This window comes from Macaca thibetana, chromosome 9 (assembly GCF_024542745.1).
Source record: "Macaca thibetana thibetana isolate TM-01 chromosome 9, ASM2454274v1, whole genome shotgun sequence".
Taxonomy (NCBI): Eukaryota; Metazoa; Chordata; class Mammalia; order Primates; family Cercopithecidae; genus Macaca; species Macaca thibetana.
This window is the reverse complement of record NC_065586.1, coordinates 22,866,005-22,887,565: the sequence shown is the minus strand read 5'-3', so window position 1 is coordinate 22,887,565 and position 21,561 is coordinate 22,866,005. Positions and strand designations below refer to the sequence as shown.

At 37.9% G+C, this 21,561-nt stretch overlaps 2 protein-coding genes across 4 annotated transcripts in view; both read right to left on the bottom strand.

Moving 5' to 3' along the window:
- Positions 1-21,561, bottom strand: part of MSRB2 (methionine sulfoxide reductase B2) — a 456,570-nt gene that overhangs the window by 90,001 nt on the left and 345,008 nt on the right. The window lies entirely within an intron of this gene.
- ARMC3 (armadillo repeat containing 3) overlaps positions 571-21,561 on the bottom strand; it is a 114,305-nt gene continuing 93,314 nt past the window's right edge. For all 3 annotated transcript variants that reach the window (XM_050804051.1, XM_050804053.1, XM_050804052.1), the window contains exons 17-19: positions 7,405-7,605; positions 5,186-5,348; positions 571-888 (exon numbers count right to left, since the gene is read on the bottom strand). In XM_050804051.1, the coding sequence (XP_050660008.1) occupies positions 679-888; positions 5,186-5,348; positions 7,405-7,605 (574 nt within the window). In that variant the 3' untranslated portion in view covers positions 571-678. The remainder of the gene's footprint in view (positions 889-5,185; positions 5,349-7,404; positions 7,606-21,561) is intronic.

The following is a 21,561-nucleotide window of genomic DNA, read 5'->3' as shown; positions in this document are numbered from 1 at the left end:
GTGGAAGAGCACAGTAGAATTGTTTTTAGCTGAAGTTATATTTCCAAGCTAACACAGACAAGATGAAAACAAAAAACATTTTATGGAAATGTACTTTAGAAATATTTTTAATTCACTATATTAAAGTGTTTTTAATGATGAATTTTTAAAAATAGAAACAAAAATGTTTAGAAAGGAATTTGTAATACTCAAACATCTGTATTTATTCTATCTAAACTATCAAAATCTTAAATGAAACTGAGACAAGGTGACTGCAAATACTAAAAAGTCACTTAGTTTGCTTAACTGAGCGTGCCTGAAGCATTCTGGGCACAAAGGATGACAATCATGAGGCCACAGTGTTGTCCTGGGTGCAGCAGCTGAGTGCTAGATGTGATCCCTAAGTGACAGAGGTGCTCCTCAGGACACGGTGGGCTGGATGAATTTCAACAACAATCAGCTTTATGTGAGGGTCAGTGAGCAGAAAATGACCCAATAAGACAGAACTCTTGCCAAAAGGCTGAAATCAGAAGCACAGCAAAGTTGACTTCAAGTTTCCTAATTTCTATGCAGAGAAAACATTTCTAATACTTTTATTTAAAGTTTTTATTTAAAGATATAAAATCAATTTGGAGAACGTCTTAGAGAGTGTACACAGTGAATTTCTTGTTTGAGCCTCTCTTGTATTCGTCTGATGGCTTAAAGGAATCTGTAAAGATCAGCCTCTCGACTTCTCAACTTCATCAGTCCACCTGGATGGAACATGAGGTCAACCACGTACACCTCAGGAGCGGGGAGGCCCCCGATCACTCCCTTCCGAGATTCATTCTGCAGCATGACTTCATTCCAGGCTCTACCGTACTCTCCGCGAACTAGGGAGCAACCAATGCCAATTCTATCTGCCAGAGCCTGCAGGAGAAAACAAGAGATCAACCAAGGGTGATGTGGGAGAGGGGTGGGGAATATCTTATTTGTAATTGCCCACCTTGATTGAAGGTGAAATACACAAGTCTTGCAAAGAAATGTTTAGATAGGAGGCTGAAAGATGTGGACTACTGGTATAGGGGCCAATCAAATGTGACAAATTCCCTTTATCAAATGTGATAAATTCCCTTTATCAAATGTGATAAATTCACTCAAGATTCTGTAGATGCAAAATCTCTGTGTAGGTCCTGCTGGGAAGTGACCTTTTTCAGGTAGTAACACTATTGTATCAGATGAGGAAGGCGGTTGGAAAAAAGCTATTCTGTACGTTCTTGGCACTGGTGCATCTATCCATCTTTCCAAACTTCTGGGCTTTCCCTGGCTGTGAAATGCAGTGGGACTGAATGGAGGCATCACCCTGGGGTGGGGGCTCTTTCCAGCTAAACTATTCTGTGTGCCATGGGGCAGGAGAGGCAGAACTATGTGTGCCTGGTCCCAGGGCTCCTTGCTGCCACCTCACCAGAGACCGCTTAGGTTCCTTGGACATTGTCTCTTCAATTTGCCTTCTAATGATTCCTGATTTTGAGGTTATTAAAACAAAACATCTCTAATCTGCAGACTACTCAGCCACTTTATAGTGAACAGGAGAACTGGCTCAGTCTGCCTGGGTCTGGATTGTAGCCCAGACCTGAGACCGACTAGCCGTGCACCACAGCAAGGGACTTGGCATCTCTGGGTTTCTATGGCTTCATCTGAGAAATGAGGGGAGCAACAGTACTTTCTTCATAAGGTGTTAGGAAGATGAAGTCAATTATCTGTCCAGTGCTTACAGCAGCGACACCAGCAAGGCTACATACTCAGTTAATACTACATAGCACCAGAAGGCAGGAATTGTGTTGTTTTAGTACCCTGTATATGTATATATTAATTTATTGATTACTTACAATACAATGACTGCACTAGGTCACTCTGTCTTGGGTGGACCATGATGATTAAGACATGGTTATCATTTTTAGAGCCTTACATTCTACACAGACCTACTGGTAAAGAGTCAACTATAACACAAACAGTATCTGAATTTATGGCACTCATAGTTCAGTGGGGTAGAAAGACAAAAATAAATATATAATTATAAGATGTTTCCAAAAGTAACACTCCCTGTCAAAGCCTTGTAAATAATCAAAACAACCAACCCGGTGGAATAGATGCTATTGTTTTCCCCATTTTATAGAGGATAAAACTGAGGTCTCATAATTCTCCCAAGGTCACAGTATGTGGTGACCAAAAGTGAGAGCCAAGCCATCTGTCTCTGGAGTCTGAGTTTTTAATGTCAGGGTAATAACTGCTGCTGACTGAGGTGAAGCAATTCCCATCTGAAACTCCCTGTTTTCTTTGTGAAGTGGGACACAAGGTCACCTGCTTAGAGGGGAGCAGTGCCGATGGAAGGGCTTGGCAAAGGGCGGATGTGGGGCCTAGTAGCTGAAGGAAATAGGAAAAAGCCTGCCACTAGGAGCTGGGAAAGGGTGGCCTATAGGAGTGGCCTGTAGGTGGCATGTATGAGTGAAAAGGACAGACAATCAGAACAAGGCCTGGTTGGCAAGGCAGAGGGTAGAAGGATGGGAGGAGAGGGAATGGGGGAAATTAGTGAGTGAGTGAATTACTAGGGCTGTGGTCTATTTGTCTATCCTGCCTAGGGAAGAAAGTAAAGCCAAAGAGGCCAAAAAACTGGAAGAAAATAGAGGAGATAAAGAGTATATATAGGAGGGCTGAAGGATTTAGGAGGAGGAGAAGGATAAGATATTTTATCAGTGAATATTGGTGTTTAGAATTTCAGTGGTGGGAGATTTCTGGGTAATTAATTGTACGACTCATTTGAGATGTGAGGGTAATTCTGTTTGGCATAATGAGCTTAAGATGCCTGTTATGAATTGAATGTTTGTATACTCCCCCAAATTCATATGTTGAAGCCCTAATCCCTAATGTGATGGTATTTGGAGGTGGGGGTCTTTAGAAGGAGATTAGGTTTAGATGAGGTCATGAGGGTAGACCCCACGATGGGATTAGTGTCTGTATAATAAGAGACAGGAGAGCATGCTTGCTCTCCACCATGTGAGGTTACAATGGGAGCCTTTCTCTGTCATATGAGGATACAGCAAGAAGGTGGCTGTCTGCAAACCAGGAAGGGAGCCCTCACTAGACACTGAATCTGCTGGCACTCTGATCTTGGACTTCTCAGCCTCCAGAACTATGAGAAATAAGTCACTACTGTTTAATCTTCCAGTCTATGGTATTTTGTTATAGCAGCTCAACTTGACAAATTCAGTGCCTATGAGACACTCATATAGAGCTAGCCTGGATATTAATGACATACATAGATCTGGAATCAGGGGAGGTTTGAAGGATGAAGGACATGATCTGTAGATTTTAGGTATTTAGGTACTACTTAAGGCCATATGAAGGAAAACCTCACCCTGTGAAGTACATAAAGGGAGAACAGAAAAGTGTCTGGGTCAGAACCTTGAGGAACCCCAATATTTAAGAGAGACCTGGAGGTGTTCTCCAATTATTTGACCTATTAAGCAAGGCAGACAATAAGGAGATCACTAAGGTCCTTATTGAGAGAGTGGGAGCAAAAGCCAGATGACCGTGAGTTGGGACAAAAATGAGAGGTGTGCCAAAGAGTGACAAGGAGCTAAGATGATTCAGAATTTTGACCAGGAATGGGAATTATCTATGGGTAGAAGCAGTGTGGTAGGTCTTTTATTCAGGTAGGCATGGGCTCAAATTTCAGCTCCTCCTATGGTTGACCTTGGGTAAAATTATTTCTCCAGGTATCAGTTTGCTCACCTTTAAAGCAAGGGTAGTAATTTCTGTATTTGGCAATTTTGAAACGCTTCACAATTATAGGTAACAAGTCCCTGGCATATAGTTCAAAATGACATTAGTCATGGTAATAGGATTTAAGGTAATTATTGTAGCTATTATGATAAGAGCTTTATATTTTCTCTTTATATACTGCAGACTTAAGCATGTTTAGATTTTAAAGGGGAAAATAGCTAAGAGAGAGAAGAGAGTTAAGACAGGAGAGAAGCAAGAATTGATAGAGCAGGCAATCCAAGGGAATAGGAAAGGCTAGCACTTAGATAACAGAATTAGCTTGGAACTGGAGGTAAGATGCATGTGAATGCAATGATGTTTATAAGTATTTGGGAAAGGGTAGGAAATTTATGCATTTAGTCTATAGTTCACATTTTCCCAGCTTCTATTATATGCCAGACACTGGATATAATGGAGCAAAAGATCACCCCATCTCTTCAGCCTGATCCTTCTCTGATGTCCCCATTTCAGGGAATAATGCCATCATTACCAGCTGCCCCACTCAAAGCCCGGAAATCATTTTGTTCTTCTCATGGACTCTCTCACACCACACCTAGGCAGTCACCAACTCCTTTCGATTATGTCCTCTAAATTCATTGGCTCTTCCACATCTACATGTCAGGATTTAGTATGGATCAACCACTCTTCTTGCTCGGTCACCTTCTAACTGGTTTTCCTGTTTCTAGTCTTGCCCCTGCTCTAATTCATTCCCCATTCTGTTGCCTGAATAGTGGTTCAAAATGATGTTACCCCCTTGAAAACTTTCAGTGGCTGCTGTTATATTTTAGGGTAATAAAATAATGCCCAAACTTACATGATGAATTATGATCTAGCATTCAGCCCTCCTCTTTTCCTGATGCACGCAAACTATTCTACCTTCCTCAAATAGACCACTGACTCTCATACCTGTATTATTTTGCATAAGATGTTTTCTCTGTTTAGAATACTCTTGTTTTCCTTCTTTACTTGATGAAACCCTATGCAGCCTCTCGTACTTGGGTTATATATCAGTTCTTTCTCTGGAATTTTCCCTGACTTTACTTTGGAAGCTGCAAGTCTGGTTTAAGTACCCCTTGAGTGCAGGGACTGTCATTTTAGTATCTCTGTACTCTCAGGCCCTAGCAGAGGCCCTCCCATAGTAGGTGTATGGTCACTACTGAATAAATATGCTTCTAGTAGTCTGGTGAATATATAGGCAGGTATATGTGTGTATGCATGTATATATTCGTATATATGTATGTGTATGCTTGTATATATGTATATATACACATATATGCCAGATATAAATAAATCTAAATGGTAGAATTAATAATATTCAGTTAAATGTTAGCAACTGGCCTACTCCAATATGATAAAGACAAAGCATTTTTACTTAACGGCAAATGAGGCAAAATACCTTACACACCTTGAAAAGCAAAGCTCGATGGTAGAAGATTCCTTTTTTGACATGTCCAATCGGTATGACATTGGATTTAAGTTGAAATTTTAGTTCACTTATGTGAAGTTCCCAGCTGAAATCAGGTATTTTCTCTTTTGTAATCTTACCACCCATTTTTTCTGCCACATACCTGTGTCAATTACATTGAGATCAAATCAGTCAATTTCAATAACTCAGGATGCTTTGAGTGTAATTACATGTAAATATACATGTAAAAATGACATTTGCGGTGATTTTCATCATGCTTTATTTTTGAGAAAGTACTTACCATAAGTAGGTTAGCATGCTTACTGTATGCAAACCATCATATATAAACTGAAATTCTAGCAATTTCATTCAATTTGAAGGAGAAAATGAGTGCTAATTTTTTCTAATACTTATAAAAAGATAAAATCAATATAACACTAAATATCAATGCAGTTTTAAAATTTTATCTTACTCTTGAAAAGTATTTTTAAATGTTTTAATCTGAAATCCAAAGAAGGAGTTGAACTAACATATGGTTCTTCTTTCAAGGAATTTAAACTCAGAGACAAGACAAACACCCAGAAAATTTTCCCATTAGATTTATGAACATTTTCAAGTTTTATATTTTTATGTTTTCTTTTAAAATTTATTTTAATTTAGAGAAAGACATGGTATGACTTAACACTGAAGTCAGAGGAGCAAGGAAGAAGAGGACGAGGCAAAAAGGAAAATAAAGTCACAGCTCTGCGGGCAAGGCAGGATAAATGTGGTATACTTTGCTTGTGTATTTCTCCTAATATTAGGCTTTCACTGAAGAAGTCAGTAAACACACCTGCAATACCCTTTGTCTATGAAGACCACTACATTCTTGGAGTAAGGGCAGAATTGCAATTTTTATTTTAATTTGTATTTATAAAGAGAGATGAGAGTCTCACTATGTTGCCCAGGCTGGTCTCAAACTCCTGGCTTCAATAAATCCTCCCATCTCGGCCTCCCAAAGCACTGGGATTACAAGCATGAGCTAGTGTGCCTGGCCCAAATTGCGAATTTTAAAGAAATTCCTCTTGCTGCATGAAAAACCAAGCACAGAAGAACAATGATTTAAAAAAAGAAAAAAAAAAAAAGAGAGAGAGAGAGAGAAAGAGTTGGGGAGAAAGCTGTTGAACTGACTGCAGTTCCACCAAGCCAGGGGTACTCTAGTGAATGCCAAGGAACCAGAGCCATGGGGACATATCTCTGCCTCTCTCTTTATGTTGGTGTGGGCTCAGGTTAAGAAAAGACAATTATTTGAGAATGATGAAAAGTGTTACTGATAGGAACAAAGCATGAGGAGATTCGACAAATGTTCACATAAGCCAAGACAGAGTTCCGCTTGAGCCATCACTTCTCAAGGACATCAGGAACACTTCAGTAGCCAAAAATGTTCTCTTCCAGTTCTGACTGACAAAAAGGCAATGATCTGGCAGCTGTGTTACTTGCAGTTGTCACATCCAGGTTTCATGATAGCAACTCACTGCTATTTGGAGGAGATGCAAGCTCCCATGGAGACCGCAGCTGTTGCACAAGCCAGCAGCTTACCTACTGAGTGGTGTCAGTCACGAAGCCTGTCCTCACTTCTGGTGATTCCTAACCCCTTACAGCTACCGAGTCAATTTCCAGCCTTTACCTGGTGTAATTAAACACTCTAATGAAGAAGACAACTTCACTGGCTTATACAGAGCCCTGAGCCTGCCTAAGCAGCCATTGTTTAGAATGCTCACACCCCACTTAGAGAAACATGAAACACGAAAGATCAGAAACAGATCAGAAAAAGAGACATTGGACATTTGTATTAGAAAATTTATCAGTTTACAAATAATTCACAGTAGGATTCATTTAACTTATGAACACCCCATCCACCTGAGGGATGATTTAATTTTTAAACTTTTGATTCATAACTTCTGCAGGATCATATTGAAAGATGTTTTTCATGGGTTCGCTGAAGAAAATGACAGGCATTTTTCTCAAAGCAATTTCCAGCTCCTATCTCTGATTCTTAGTGAACATATGACCTAAATAGAAATTGAGGACTTTTCCAATTCATTGTGTTTCTGTGTCAGAGTCAGAGTGCTGTAAGCTTCAGTTTAATTTATGGTATATTTGTCTAAAACATGGCTAAAACGTATATGTCACTAAATTTTTTTCGAAATTAAAAACACATATATACATAGACAACTTACTTTGCAAGAACCTCAATCTGCTCCTTAATATTGGTTATGGGCAGTATTGATTTGGTAACCTCATACACGTACATAGAGAAATCAGGGTCGGAGGGAGGACACCATTCTTTGTCGGAGCTTCCTTCACCCACAAATTTTGGTACCGCCATAACCTCTTCCTCCTCTTTCACTTTTTCCTCTTCTTTTTTTCCTCTGCCTTTCCTTTGAAAGTAAACAAGGGCAATCAAGATCACATCTTCTGCTAAACAAACAAACAAACAAACAAATGCTCTTGCATTTCTGAGAAGAGCATCACAGAAATAAGGTACAGTGAACCCTTGAGCAACACGAGATTGAACTGTGTGGATCACTCATATGTGGATTTTTTTCAGTAAATACTGTTGGCCCTTCTTATCCCTGGGTTCTGCATTCCACAACCAAATGTGACTGAAAATACAGTATTTGTGCTAAGTAAAACCCACAGATGCAGAGAGCTGACTTTTCATATACATGGGTTCCACAGAGCTGACTGTGGGTCTAGAGTATGCATGGATTTTGGTATCTATAGGGCTTCATGAAACCAATTCCCCATCGATACTGAGGAATGACTGTATTTTATACACACATAAAGTTTTCAAATTTTCATTTTCAATGACAGTTGGAGAATTTCACAGAGTCTCTATTATGCAGAAAAAACGAACTTTCAAGAGAACATTGTGTGATTGATATATATTATGAAAATCATATATTGGTCTTCTGCACAATTGCCTAGCAAGGTGTCTGGCACATAGTAGTAGGTATGTAATACATAGTTATTGAATTGGAAACAATTAGGTTGCCTCTTCAGAGAATCTAAGCCAACTATATCATCTTTTACTTCAGTTAAGACCCTCTGCAGGAATAATATGGATTGCTATTTTCAAGAAAAATTATTCAAAACAAGGAAATAAAGCAAAAAAAAAAAAAACCCACAAAATAAGAATGGCATGTAATCTCCATGATGTACAAGAACAAAGACTCATCCAAGGTTTATCTAGAGAAATGTACTTAGTTTAGCACTTAATAAAAATGAAATTTTAATTAAAAGTTCTGGCCTTAGAGAATTACTGGTTAACATGTATATTTTTTACATGTAGAGATGCAAATAATTTCTGTCCAATGGAAAAGATACTCTCAAAGGTTACAGTTTATCCTTCTATTGAATTCCACAATTCCCCATGCTGAACTAAACTTAGCCCAGTAACTGGAAGTGAACATCAGCACAGACAGAGAAGGCTCAAGAAGATTGAAAAAGAAAGAAGAAAAAGAGAGACAGAAAAAGAGAGAATAAAGGAAGCCCCAGTTTTAATTTTTGTTCTTTCTAATTTTTCTTCATTCTTGTGCATTCTAAGCCCATAAGGAATCCTGTGACAGCGGTGGCACTGGTGGCACTGGGATCCTGTAAGAGCCTAAAATTGCTTATAATCTCTCAGACCTTCTGCTATTTGGCTGTAATTATGGGTGCAGTCATGGCAAGAGTGCAGTAGATCAAGGTAAATAAAGTTTTCTGGCTGGAGGACCTAAAGGGAAGCCCCCAAAGAATCAGAAAAGGCAAGGAAGATTATGGAAAAGAAGGAGCTCAGAAAAGTAACCCCATAAAATTATTTATAAATTCCTAGGCTTATCCTGAGTTGTGCATACATGGCTTGGCCCTCAACAGCACATACATAGACTCTGAAAACTGAACTATGGGATAGACTGCCATCCAAGTCCCAAAGTGGATACTGGTTGGCATACATGCAGAACCAATCCAAATAGCACTGCAAAGACTTTGAAAATTTAACTGACATGGGAATGACAATCCACAAGAGCCTGGTTGGAATTGGAAGCCTGAACTCAACTTAGTCAATTGACTGCTAAAATACACCCAAAAGGAATATTCTTGGCGTGTAAATGCAACCCATAAATAAGACCCATAGGACTTATAACTTATTATAATCTAAAATTACTCATTATATGAAGAACCAAGAAAATCTCAACTCATAGGAAAAGACAATCAATAGACACCACTGCCTAGATGACACAGATGTTGATTACACAGACTTTAAAAATGCTTCAAGAAGTAAGGTCAAATACTCTTGAAATGAATAGAAGTTTAAAAATCTTAAAAATAAATAGAAGACATAAAAATATAATTTTGGAACTGAGAAATATGTAATCAAAAGTTTAAATGAACGTAACTCCCTAAATGGGTTTAATAACATAATGAAGATAAAGGAGGAACTAGCCAATGAACTTGAAGACAGAACAATAAAAATCATCCAATCTGAACAACACAGAGAACAAAATTATTGTTGTTGTTGTTGTTTGAGACAGGGTTTCACCTGTTGCCCAGGCTGGGGGTGCACTGACTGCCACCACTTCTCACTACAGCCTCAAACTTACAGTGCTCAAGTGATCCTTCCACCTCAGCCTCCTGAGTAGCTGGAAGTACTGGTGTGTGCCACCATGCTCAGCTAATTTTGTTTTTTATTTTTATTTTTTAAAGACAGGGTCTCACTATGTTGCCCAGGCTTGTCTCTAACTTCTGGGCTCAATTGAAACTCCTGCCTTGGCCTCCCAAAATGCTGGGATTACATGTTTGAGCCACCATACCTGTATAGAAAACAAAAGATTGAAAAAAATAATTGACAGACACTCAGGGACCTGTGGCACAGTTAAAAAGGTCTAAGATTGGTGTCATCAAGTCCCAGACAGAGAAGAGAAAGGGTACAGTATAGAAAAAACACATTGAATTAAGAAGGAAAGGCTGAGATGGCTCCCTCAATTTGGTTGAAAACAAATCTACACAGTCAGGAATTTCAGTGAATGCCAATAAAGTAAACCCAAAGAAGTCTACTCTCAGATACATCAAAATAAAACTATTGAAAACTAAATACAAAGCAGATGACATGACTGTCTATGTGGAAACTCCCAAGGAATTCTCCAAAAAAAAAAAAAACTACTATAAATGAGTTCATCAAAGGGTCAGAATATAAGATCAACACACAAAAACCAATTGTGTTTCATATAGTAAGTAACAAGGAACATGTGCAAATCAAAATTAAAACCAAAAAACTGAAGCATTTACAATTGCTCCAAATAAAATACTTACAGATAAACTTTGCAAAACATGTTGAATTCCTACATGATCTGTGTGCTGAATATTAAAAATGCTAAGGAAAGCAATCAAAGAAGACTTAGATAAATGATGAGACATACTGTGTTCATGGATTTGAAGATGTAACTATTAAAGATGTCAGTTCTCCCCCAAAATGATCTCTGGTTTTAATGCAATTCCTATCAATATCCCAGCGGTTTTTTCTAGACATATAATAGACAATCTTATTCTAGAATTTATATGAAAAGGCACAGGTTTTAGGATGGCTACATCAATCTTGACAAAAATAAAGTGGGAAGAATCACTGTACTTGATAGTAAGGCTTACTATATAGCTACAGTAATTCAGACAGAGTGATACTAGTAGAGGGATAGACATATGGATGCATGTAACAGAACTGAAGACCCAGAAATAGAAATCAAAACAATATGCTCAACTGATTTTTGACAAAGGTGCAAAAGCAATTCAATGGAAGAAGGATGGCCTTTTTAACAAATGCTACTGGGGCAATGCGACTTGAGGGTCCACGTGGTGATGAAACTATTCATTATCTTAACTGTGCTAGTAAATGCATAAACCTACACATGTGATAAAATTGTATAAAACTAAATACACACATGTAGAAGAAAAATAAACTTGAATAAAATGATTGGATTGTATCAATGTCAATATCCTAATTATGATATTGTTCTATAGTTTTCACAATTGTATAATTAGGGTACCTGGAATTGCTCTATATTACTTCTTGTAACAGCATGTTATTACCTCACAAACATTTCAGTTAAAAACTTCCTTGGCCTTACTTTTGTCACCTTTTTCTAGGCTGTATTCTGTTCATTGATCTGTCTGTCCCTTCACCAATACCACATGATCTTGGTTATTGTAGCTTTATAGTAAGTCTTAACAGCAGGTAGTGATTATTTCAACTTTATGATCCTTTTTCAAAATTATTTTGGCTATCATAGTTTATTTACCTTTCCATAAAAGTTTTAGAATCAGCTTGTCTATATCTACAAAAAATCCTGCTAGAATTTTGATGGAATTGCATCAAATCTTTAGAGCAACTGGGGAAAAATCGACATTTTTGCTATTTCGCATTTTCCAATATTTGAGCATGGTATGTCTCTTCACTTAGTGATTCTTTGATTGGTTTTGTGAGTATTTTTGTAGTTTCAATATACAAGTCTTAGACATGTTTTGTTTCACTTTCATTTTTATTTCATATTTCATTTCTGAAAGCTATTTAAAATATTTACAAAATGTTTTGTTTTCAATTGTTCATTGCTAGCATATAGAAACGTGATTGATTTTTGTATGTTGACTGTATTGACCTGATATCCTGATATATTACTGAACTCATCTATTAGTTCCAAGAGTTTTTTTTTTAAGTGGATTTCTTAAGGATTTTCTATTTAGACAATCATGTTGTCTGCAAATACAGACAGGTTTTTTTTTTTCTCCCACACTTTCCAATCTGTGTAACTTTTAAAAATTGCCTTATTGCAATGTCTAGGAATTCCAATACAATGTTCAACCGGGGGGGGGGGGGGGGTAAAAACAGATGATATTTTGTCTTGTTCATGATCTTTGCAGTCTTTTACCATTAAGTATGATGTGATCCGTAAATGAGTTTGTAGATGCCTTTTATCAAGTTGAGGCAATTCCCTTTTATTCCTATTTTCAACAGTTATATTTTTATTTTTATCATATCAACATCATAAGTAGATGTTTAATTTTGCCAAATGCTTTTTCTGTGTCAGTTAATATAAGTTGGTTTTTCTTCTTTATACTGCTAATATGATGGATTACATTGATTGACAAGCATGACACAGGCTTGCATTTCTAGGATAAAGCCCTCAAGTTGCTCAGATAAATTATTCTTTGTATCTACTGCTGAATTTGATTTGCTAATATTTCATACAGGATTTAGGGATCTACGTTCATGAGGAATATTGATCTGTAATTTTCTTGTAATGTCCTTGTCTGGTATTGGCATTAGAGTAACCTAATGCAAATAGATTGGCATTAGATTCTCGTGAGCTGAGAAGTGTCCTCTATTTTCCTATTTCTGAAAAAAAATGTGTAGAATTGATGTTAATTCTTTAAATGTTTGGTGAAATTTGCCAATGAAACTATCTGGATCAAGAGATTTCTTTTTTGAAAAAATTTTAATGAATTAAATTTATTTAATAGTTGCAGGGCTGTTATCTATTTCATCTTTGGTGAGTTTGGGTAGTTTGTAATTTTTGATAAATAATTGGTCCATCCATTATATCTAAGTTGCTGAACTAAGTTGCTTGTAGCATTTCTTTATAATCCTTTATTGTGTGTTGAGGGGTTGTAGTAATAATTCCTTCTTTCATTCCTGGCTTTGGCAATTTGTGTCCCCTCTCTTTAATTGTCATCTTTGCAGAGGTTTACCCACGTTATTTAACTTTCTAAAGAACCAGATTTTTATTTCATTGATTTTCTCTATTGTTTCTCTTTTAAATGTCATTGATTTCTGACTTTCATTATTTCCTTCTTTCTGTTTGTGTTGGGAGTGTTTTGCTCTCCTTTTTCTAGTTTCTTGAGGTAGAAGCTAAGATTATTGATTGAGACCTCTTTTTGTTTCTAACGTAAGCATTTAGTACAATAGATTTTCCTCTCAACAGTCCTTTAAGTGGGCCCCACAAATTTTGATATGCTTTAATTTTCTTTCAGTCCTATGTTCTTAATTTTTTTTAGATGTCCTTTTGTGTCCCATGGATTATTGAGAAGTGCATCATTCAATTTTCGTGTTTAGAGATTTTCTTGTTGTATTTGTTATTAATTTCTAGTCTGATTCTATCATGATTATTGCACATATTATGTATAATTTCAAGTTTTTAAAATTTCCTGAGGTTTTTTGTATGGCTCAGGATATTTGTGAATTTTCACATGCACTTTTAATGAAATATGTATTCTGCTGTTATTGTTGGAGTGTTCTACATATGTCAATGAGATCTTGTTGGTTGCTGCTGTTGCTCAAATCTTCTATATCCTTGCAAATTTTCCACTTAGAAGTTCTACCAGTTGCTGGGGGTCGGGGGCAGTGTTGAAGTCCCAAATATAATTGTGAACTTGTCAAATTCTCCTTTTAGTGCTATCAGGTTTTTTTTTGTTTCATTTATTTTGAGGCTTTGTTGTTTGGTTCACACACATTAGATCATTATGTCTTCCTCATAGATTAATTCATTTGATCATTAATATAATGTCCCTCTTTATCTCTAGTAATTTTCTTTGCTCTGTAGTCTAATTCATAAGATATTTTAAAACCCACTCCTGTCCATCCTTTTATTTTCAACCTACCTACGTCAAATGAATTTGAAGTGAGTTTCTTTAAACAGCATATAGCTGGATCATAACTTCTTATCCACTCTGCCAATCTGTCTTTTGATTGGTTTTTATTCCTCTGCTCTTCTTTTCTTGCCTTCTTGTGTGTTACTTGAACATTGTTTTTAGGATTCCATCTTGACTTATTTATGGTTTTTTGAGCGTAGCTTTTTGTATAGGTTTTTTAGTGGTTACAGTAGATATTACAATATACAAATATAGCTTATCACAGTGTACTGGTATCCACATTTTACTGCTTCAAGTAAAGTATAGAAGCCTCACTTCCTTTCAGGTGTCTTTACTTCCTTTACTTTAAAATACCATTGTCTTGAGTATCAGATGTTATACATTTTGTTTCAATCATCAAATGTGACTTATAAAACTCATGAGGAAATGGATCGTCTACTGCATGGAGATATATATATATATATGTGTGTGTATATATATGTGTGTGTGTATAAATATATATTATATATATTATATATATATATACACATATATATATATTTCCTCTTTCTTCCTGATCATTCTGGATTCTTTCATCATTTCCTTTCTGTTTGAAAAACATTCTTTAGCCAATCTGTTAGGATAGGCCTGCTAACTGTAAGTTGTTTAGTTTTCATTTACCTGAGGAGGGCTTTATTTGCCTTCTTCATTGCTGAAGAATAGTTTCACCAGATACTTGTGGTTGACAGTTCTTTTCTTTCAGCACTTGAAAAATATGCCACTTCCACCTGGCTTCTATAGTTTCAAATAAGAAAGCCACTGTCACTTGAATTGGTGTTTTCCTACAAGAAATGCATAGTTTTTCTTTGGCTGCTTTCAAGAGATTTTTGTCTTTTGATTTCAGAAGTTTAATTATAATAAACTTAGTGTTGACTTCTTTGGATTTATCCTATTTGGAATCTTCTCTTCTTTAATCAAAAATTTATATCTTTCACCAAATGTGGGGAGTTTTCAATCGTTACCTATTTGAATACTCTTTAAGTCCTACCCTCTCTCCTCTCCTTCTGGAACTGCAATGATATGAATGTTGGATCTTTTATTATTGTCCCATAAGTCCCTGAGGTGTTGTTCATTTTTTTTTGCCAGTTAATTTTTCTCTTGGTTATACAGGTTGAGTGAATTCTACTGCTCTGTCCTCAAGTTAGCTGAATCTATCATCTGTCATCTCCACTTTATTATTGTGTCCTTCCAGTGAGATTTTTTATTTGTTATTACATTTTTCAGTTCTATAATTTCTATTTGGTTCCTTTTTTATAACTGCTATTTTTGTTGCTGAAATTTTCTATTTTTTTCAGTTATTTCAAGAAAATTTGTAATGGATTGTTGAAGCACATTCATGATGACTGCTTTAAAATCCAGGTCAGATAATTCCAACATCTGATTTACCTTCATGCTGGCATTAACTGATTGTCATTTCATTGGTATTGTGATTTTCTTGGTTCCTGATATGATAGATCTTTTTTTGGTCATAATCTGGATATGTTGTCCATTATATTGGGAAACTCTGGGTCTATTTATTTATTTTAGCAAGCAGTCTCCCTGGAGTTCTGCATGGACGTCCTGGACTACTTTTGTAGGCAGTGATTCCAATGACACTTTAATTTTCAGACACTTTCAGTGAGTGTATGTGTTTTTCTGCTTGGTTTAACTAGGCTGCTGGGACTCCCACTGGTCCTTCCTGGTGTATCTGAAGGAACACAAGGGGTTTCCCCATTCTGGGACTCTTTGTGAAGGATAGGTATTTCAGGCCTACAAGGACCCAGAGGCTTCCCTAGGCAGGGGCTTGTTGTGTCTGGTTTCCCCCAGCCTGTGTAAGATAGAGAGGACCTTTGTGGCAAGATGTCTCCCTACTGTCATCCCCCACTCCATGTCTCTTGGTGAGGGAAGGTAGCCTCAACGCCATGGGGACAAAGGAGTGGCCTGTGCCAGGGTACTTATTGTGCTTAGGTCTTTCTTGCAGGTTCCACCCACCTGCCCAATGTTTCTTAGTGGGAGAGGGAGTCTCACGCTTATTGGGACAAAGCAGCTTCCCAGGCTGGCCACATCCTGGGCTGAGCAGGTCCCTTCTGGCCACTCCAGTATCTCTGGGTGGGAGAAGCAAGTCTCAGGCCCTCAGGTACACTTGCTGTGTCTGGGTCCCTCTTGCTACTACTTCCCAGCTGCCTTGATAGGTCTTGGTAGGTCTAGGAGTGGACAGGGGGAAAAGGGAAGGGGTCTCTGGCTGTCAGAAGAGATGTTTGCGTACTCTAGACTCCTAGCATTAGTGGGGTTCCAATCAACCCCCTTGTCATTGACAATGAGTTTGCCTAGTGTTGTCAAATGACTACTAGTTGCTTTCTGTTGCTAGGCTGGGGGACCTTCTGTTAGATGAGGGAATATAAGATGCCCTGCTGCTGTGTTTTTCCCCTAGTCAGAGGGTCCCCAGCCAGTTCACCTTCTTCCTGCTTCCTTTGGAGTTCTCCTTTGTTTGCCTCTTGCATTATTTCCAAGGTTAATAGTTCTATTTAGTAGGGAGGAGAAAAGAAAGACTAGTCTGTGTCAACTTGATCTGCAGGAAGTCATCAAATGATTCTTGACAAAGGTACAAAGATAATTCAAGAGAGACAAATGTCGCTTTTCACCAAATCTTCCTGGAACAATTATATATTCATATGCAAAGTAAATTTCAACATAAGCCTCACATTTAATGTAAAAATTAACTCAAAATTAATGCTAGCCCTAAATAGAAAACCTAAAAGCATCCAATATTTTGAAGAAAACAAAGGAGGAAATCTTCTTGATCTAGGGTTAGCCTATATATATATGTAAACACTCTATAGATATAAATATAAATATACGTATTTTTTCAAGGCATTCTTCAAGAAGCAGGGAGTTTTTAGACGTGACATGAAAAGCACAATCTATAAAAGAAAATTTTGACAAATTTGACTTCATCAAAATTAAAAACTTTTGCTCTGAGAAAGATACTGCTAAGGAAATAAAAAGACAAGTTACAGAGTGGGAGAAAATATTTGCAAGCCACATGGTCAACAGAAGATTCATATATAAGACAAAGAATGCTCAAGACTGAACAGTAAAAAAACAAACAGCTTCGGCACAGCAAAAGAAACTATCAACAGAGTAAACAGGCAACCTACAGAATGGGGAAAAGTATTCACAAACTATGCATCCAACAAAGGTCTAATATCCAGAATATATACAGAACTTAAACAATTCAACAAGCACAAAATGAATGACCCCATTAAAAATGGGCAAAGGACATGAACAGACAATTCTTAAAAGAAGACATACATGCGGCCAACAAATATATGAAAAAACGTGCAAATTCATTAATCATTACAGAAATGCAAATCAAAACCATAATGAGAATACCGTCTTACACCAGTTAGAATGGCTAATGCTAAAAAAATAAAAAATAACAGATGTTGGCAAGGTTGTGGAGAAAAGGGAGCATTCATTCACTGTTGGTGGGATTGTAAATTAGTTCAGCCACTGTGGAAACAAGTTTGGAGATTTCAAAGAACTTAGAACTACCATTTGACCCAGCCATCCCATTACTGGGTGTACACCCAAAGGAAAATAAATCATTGTACCAAAAAGACACATGTACTCCTATGTTCATTGCAGCACTATTCACAATAGCAAATACATGGCATCAACCTAGATGTCCATCAATGTGGTATGTATACACCATAGAATAAAATGCAGCCATAAAAAAGAATAAAATCATGTCCTTTTCAGCAGCATAGATACAGCTGGAGGTCATTATCCTAAGTGAATTAATGCAGGAACAGAAAACCAAATACCACATGTTCTCAGTTATAAGTGGGAGCTAAACATTGTGTATACATGGACATAAAGATGAGAACAACAGACACCAGGGCACTGGGGGCTACTAGGTAGGGGAGGCTGAGAGGTGGGGGAAGGGTTGAAAACATACCTATTGGAATTGGGCTCACTACCTGGGTGACAGGATGATTCATATGCCAAATCTCAGCAACACACAATTTACCCACGTAGCAGACCTGTATCTGTACCCCCTGAACCTAAAATAACAGTTGAGAAAAAGCAAAAACAAAATCCCAATTTTAAAAAATGGACAAAATACTCGAACAGATAGTTCACCAAAGAGGATATAAAGATGGCAAATAAGCACATGAAAAAAAAAGTTAACATCATTAGCTATTAGGGAAATGCAAATTAAGATCATGATGAGATACCCCTATTTACATATTAGAATGGATAAATAAATACTAACAATCCCAAGTGCCAGCAAGGATGTGGAGCACCTGGCGTTCTCATACATTGCCGGTGAGAATGCAAAATGCTCTTGCTACTCTGGAAAAGTCTGCTAGTACTTATAAAGTAGAACATACAGTTACTATATGACCCAGAAATCCCACTCCCAGGTATTTACCCTAGAGAAATTAAAACTGGCTGTGTGTGGTGGCACATGCCCATAATCCCAGCTATTCGGGAGGCTGAAGCAGGAGAATTGCCTGAACCCAGGAGGTGGAGGTTGCAGTGAGCCAAGAAGATCGCACCACTGCACTCCAGCCTGCGCAACAGAGTGAGACTCCACCAAAACAACAACAACAACAACAACAACAACAAAACCCTTACATTCACACACACATGAATGTTTATAACAGCACTATTCATAATCAACAAAAACTGGAAACAATTCAATTGTCCTTTAACAGGTGCATGGACATATACCGTGGTATACCCATACAATGAAATAATACTCTGAAATAAACTACTGATACACAAAACAATTCAGAAGAATCTCAAAGGCATTACACTGTGTGGAAAGGCCAGTCTCAAAGATTACACACTGTACGATCCTATTCATGTGGCATTCTAAAAAAGACGAACAGGCGTGGCTGTGCGGTGATGGCTTGTGCATGTCATCCCAGCACTTTGAGAGGCAGAGGCAGACGAACTGCTTGAACTCAGGAGCTCCAGACCAGCCTGGGCAACATGGCGAAACCTTACAAAAATTAGCTGGGTGTGGTGGTGCACACCTGTAGTCCCAGCTACTCGGGAGGCTGAGGTGGGAGGATCACTTGAGTCCAGGAAGTTGAAGCTGCAGTGAGTGGAGGTTGCAGTGAGCCAAGATCATGCCACTGCACTCCAGCCTGAACTCTACAAAGTGAGAACCTGTCTCTAAAAAAACAAAACAAAGCAAGACAGAAAAACTACAGTAACAGAGAACAAACAGAGAATACCAGGGGTTAGGATTATCTGGGGTGGTAGAACTGTTTTGTATCCTGGTTGTGATGATGGTTATATAAATCTCCACTTTCGTTAAAGTTCATAGAATTGTATACAGAAATCAATTTTAAAATAAACCTTGCTGTGTATTTACTTTATATTTACATGAGAGTTATGATTTTACTTTTATACAAATTATATTCTAACACTATAGATGTCTGTCTTTACTCACTTTCTGCATCTCACCCTAGGGGATGCTGGTGTGACCTGATGACCTGCACCCCACTTTTTACTCTGCACCAAACACCCCTAAACAGCTTGACACAAACTGGAACATTTTCAGTATCAAAGGAGGCAATCATCGTTTTGTTAAAATACTTCTGGGCTGGTAAATAACGGCTTATCTATCATTTGGTCCTCGGCAAGGCTTACTTTCTCTACTTTCCACTGCTAGCTGAGAGCCCACATTGGGAGAACCGGCAGTGAGGCTGGACAGCCCTCTGGGAGGCCGTGGGGAGGATGTCCACGGCCACTCACTAGAGCAGCTTTGCAAGGAACTCACGGAAATCTAGAAGGGGAAGATGCAGGGATCAGGGGAGTCACAGCCTCCTCACTTCACAGCTGTGCCAGGACGCAGCCTACCCTTTTCCAGTTTTTGGTTTTAGCTGTTTTTCCTTAATAATTACCAAGATGCAAGTCTAATAAATGATGACATAAAAATGCCTTTTTGGTTTTAAAGTACACAGGCTCTTGGCTGACGCACAGTCACACAGAGACAGATCAAGAGGCACCATCTATGGCCAAACATGACCTTGGGCAGAGGGTCTAAAAAGGAATGAAATGAGAGCATAAGTTTCCAAGACTCCCCACAGTTTGGTGACTCCAGTGTGGGTTGGGACCCCAGCCGGGACCACAGACCTGCTTCCCTGCCCAAGGACTTTAGCTCTTTTGCGTGATGAGAGAAGTCTCCAGAACCGGCCTGGGTGGGACTTTGAGTAGGTGGAGTTCCAACGAGGACAATGCTGTTTCTAATTCCCGACTCGCGGTCAACGCTGCTGCTAGTTCATTTCTATTTTTCCCGCAGAATTTTGTCAATTAACCAGTGATATGTAAATAAATGCTTCTGTTTATTATTAAAAAGAATTGTTGCCTTATCTAAATATCTACCACACTGTTCTTCGTGACATTGGTGTGTTTTCTGAGGGCAGATTTTCTTATACACCTTGTTCATTATAAAAGGATTGGACAATATTAAGATTAAACAGTAGCTTTGATTGCAGCTTTTATTTTGTTGCTTCTTGAGAACAAGGAACTTAAAACAACAACTGTGTCAGAGGGTCAAGAAATCAAGAAAATGGGGCTAGGCCAGACCAAGCAGGTGAAGCACCTGTTTCGTTTTGTTTTGTTTTGTTTTGTCTCTCTCTGTTGCTCAGGCTGAAATGCAGTAGTGCAATCTTGGTTCACTGCAAACTCTGTCTCCCAGCCTCAAGAGATTCTCCTGCTTCAGCCTCCCAGGTATCTGGGATTACCAGCATTCGCCACCCCAACCAGCTAATTTTAGTATTTTTAGTAGAGACAGGGTTTTAGCATGTTGGCCAGGCTGATCTCGAACTCCTGACCTCAAGTGATCCGCCCATCTCGGCCTCCCAAAGTGTTGGGATTACAGGCATGAGCCACCATGCCTGGTCAATCACTTGTTATATACTCACACGTATTGAGCATCTGTTACACTAGCAGTAAAATAAAGATTATTTATCTTTAAGTATTACTTGAAGCACAAGGTGGGAGGGAAGAATTGACTGAGGTCCAGATGAATTTTCTTTTTATTTTGAAGAAAAGAAGAGAAAAAAAATCCTGTCAACTGCTATTTGAGAATTACAAAGCTCTGTATTAGTTATAACAAGTACTAAAAGTTTTATACTTTCTAATTAAATATTGTATTTGCTGCAGCCAAGTAGAGAGGTTAATCATATATCATTGAATGCACCCACCATACATTCTGATAAAATCTCTAAGCAAAAGTTAATATTTCCTAGAGAGATCATCTTAACCCCCTTATTTGTAAAAAAAATAATAATAATAAATTGGACATCATCACATACATAGTTAAGATTTTAGTAAATTGGAAACCAATACTAGGAAGGTCAATTGGAAGTGCTGGAAGCACAGATAGGTTCACCTGTTTTCTAAAATTGCAAGGTGGCATTGTAAGATTGGAGAGCTCAGTTCCAATAGTCAGTCCAATACTCAGTCACTGAATAGAGTGACTATTCAGAGTTACCTACAAAACAGAGGCAGGAGTGTTTCTCAGAGAGCATGCTGCCTGATGTAAGAACAAGGAATCATTTGGCATGAAGGAGAAAATATCGGATACACCTTCGGGAAAGGCAATCTTATGAATGATTAAAAAGAATTTCCTGGAACTCCTGAACTGTAGTTTCTTATTGCTATAAATAGAAGCA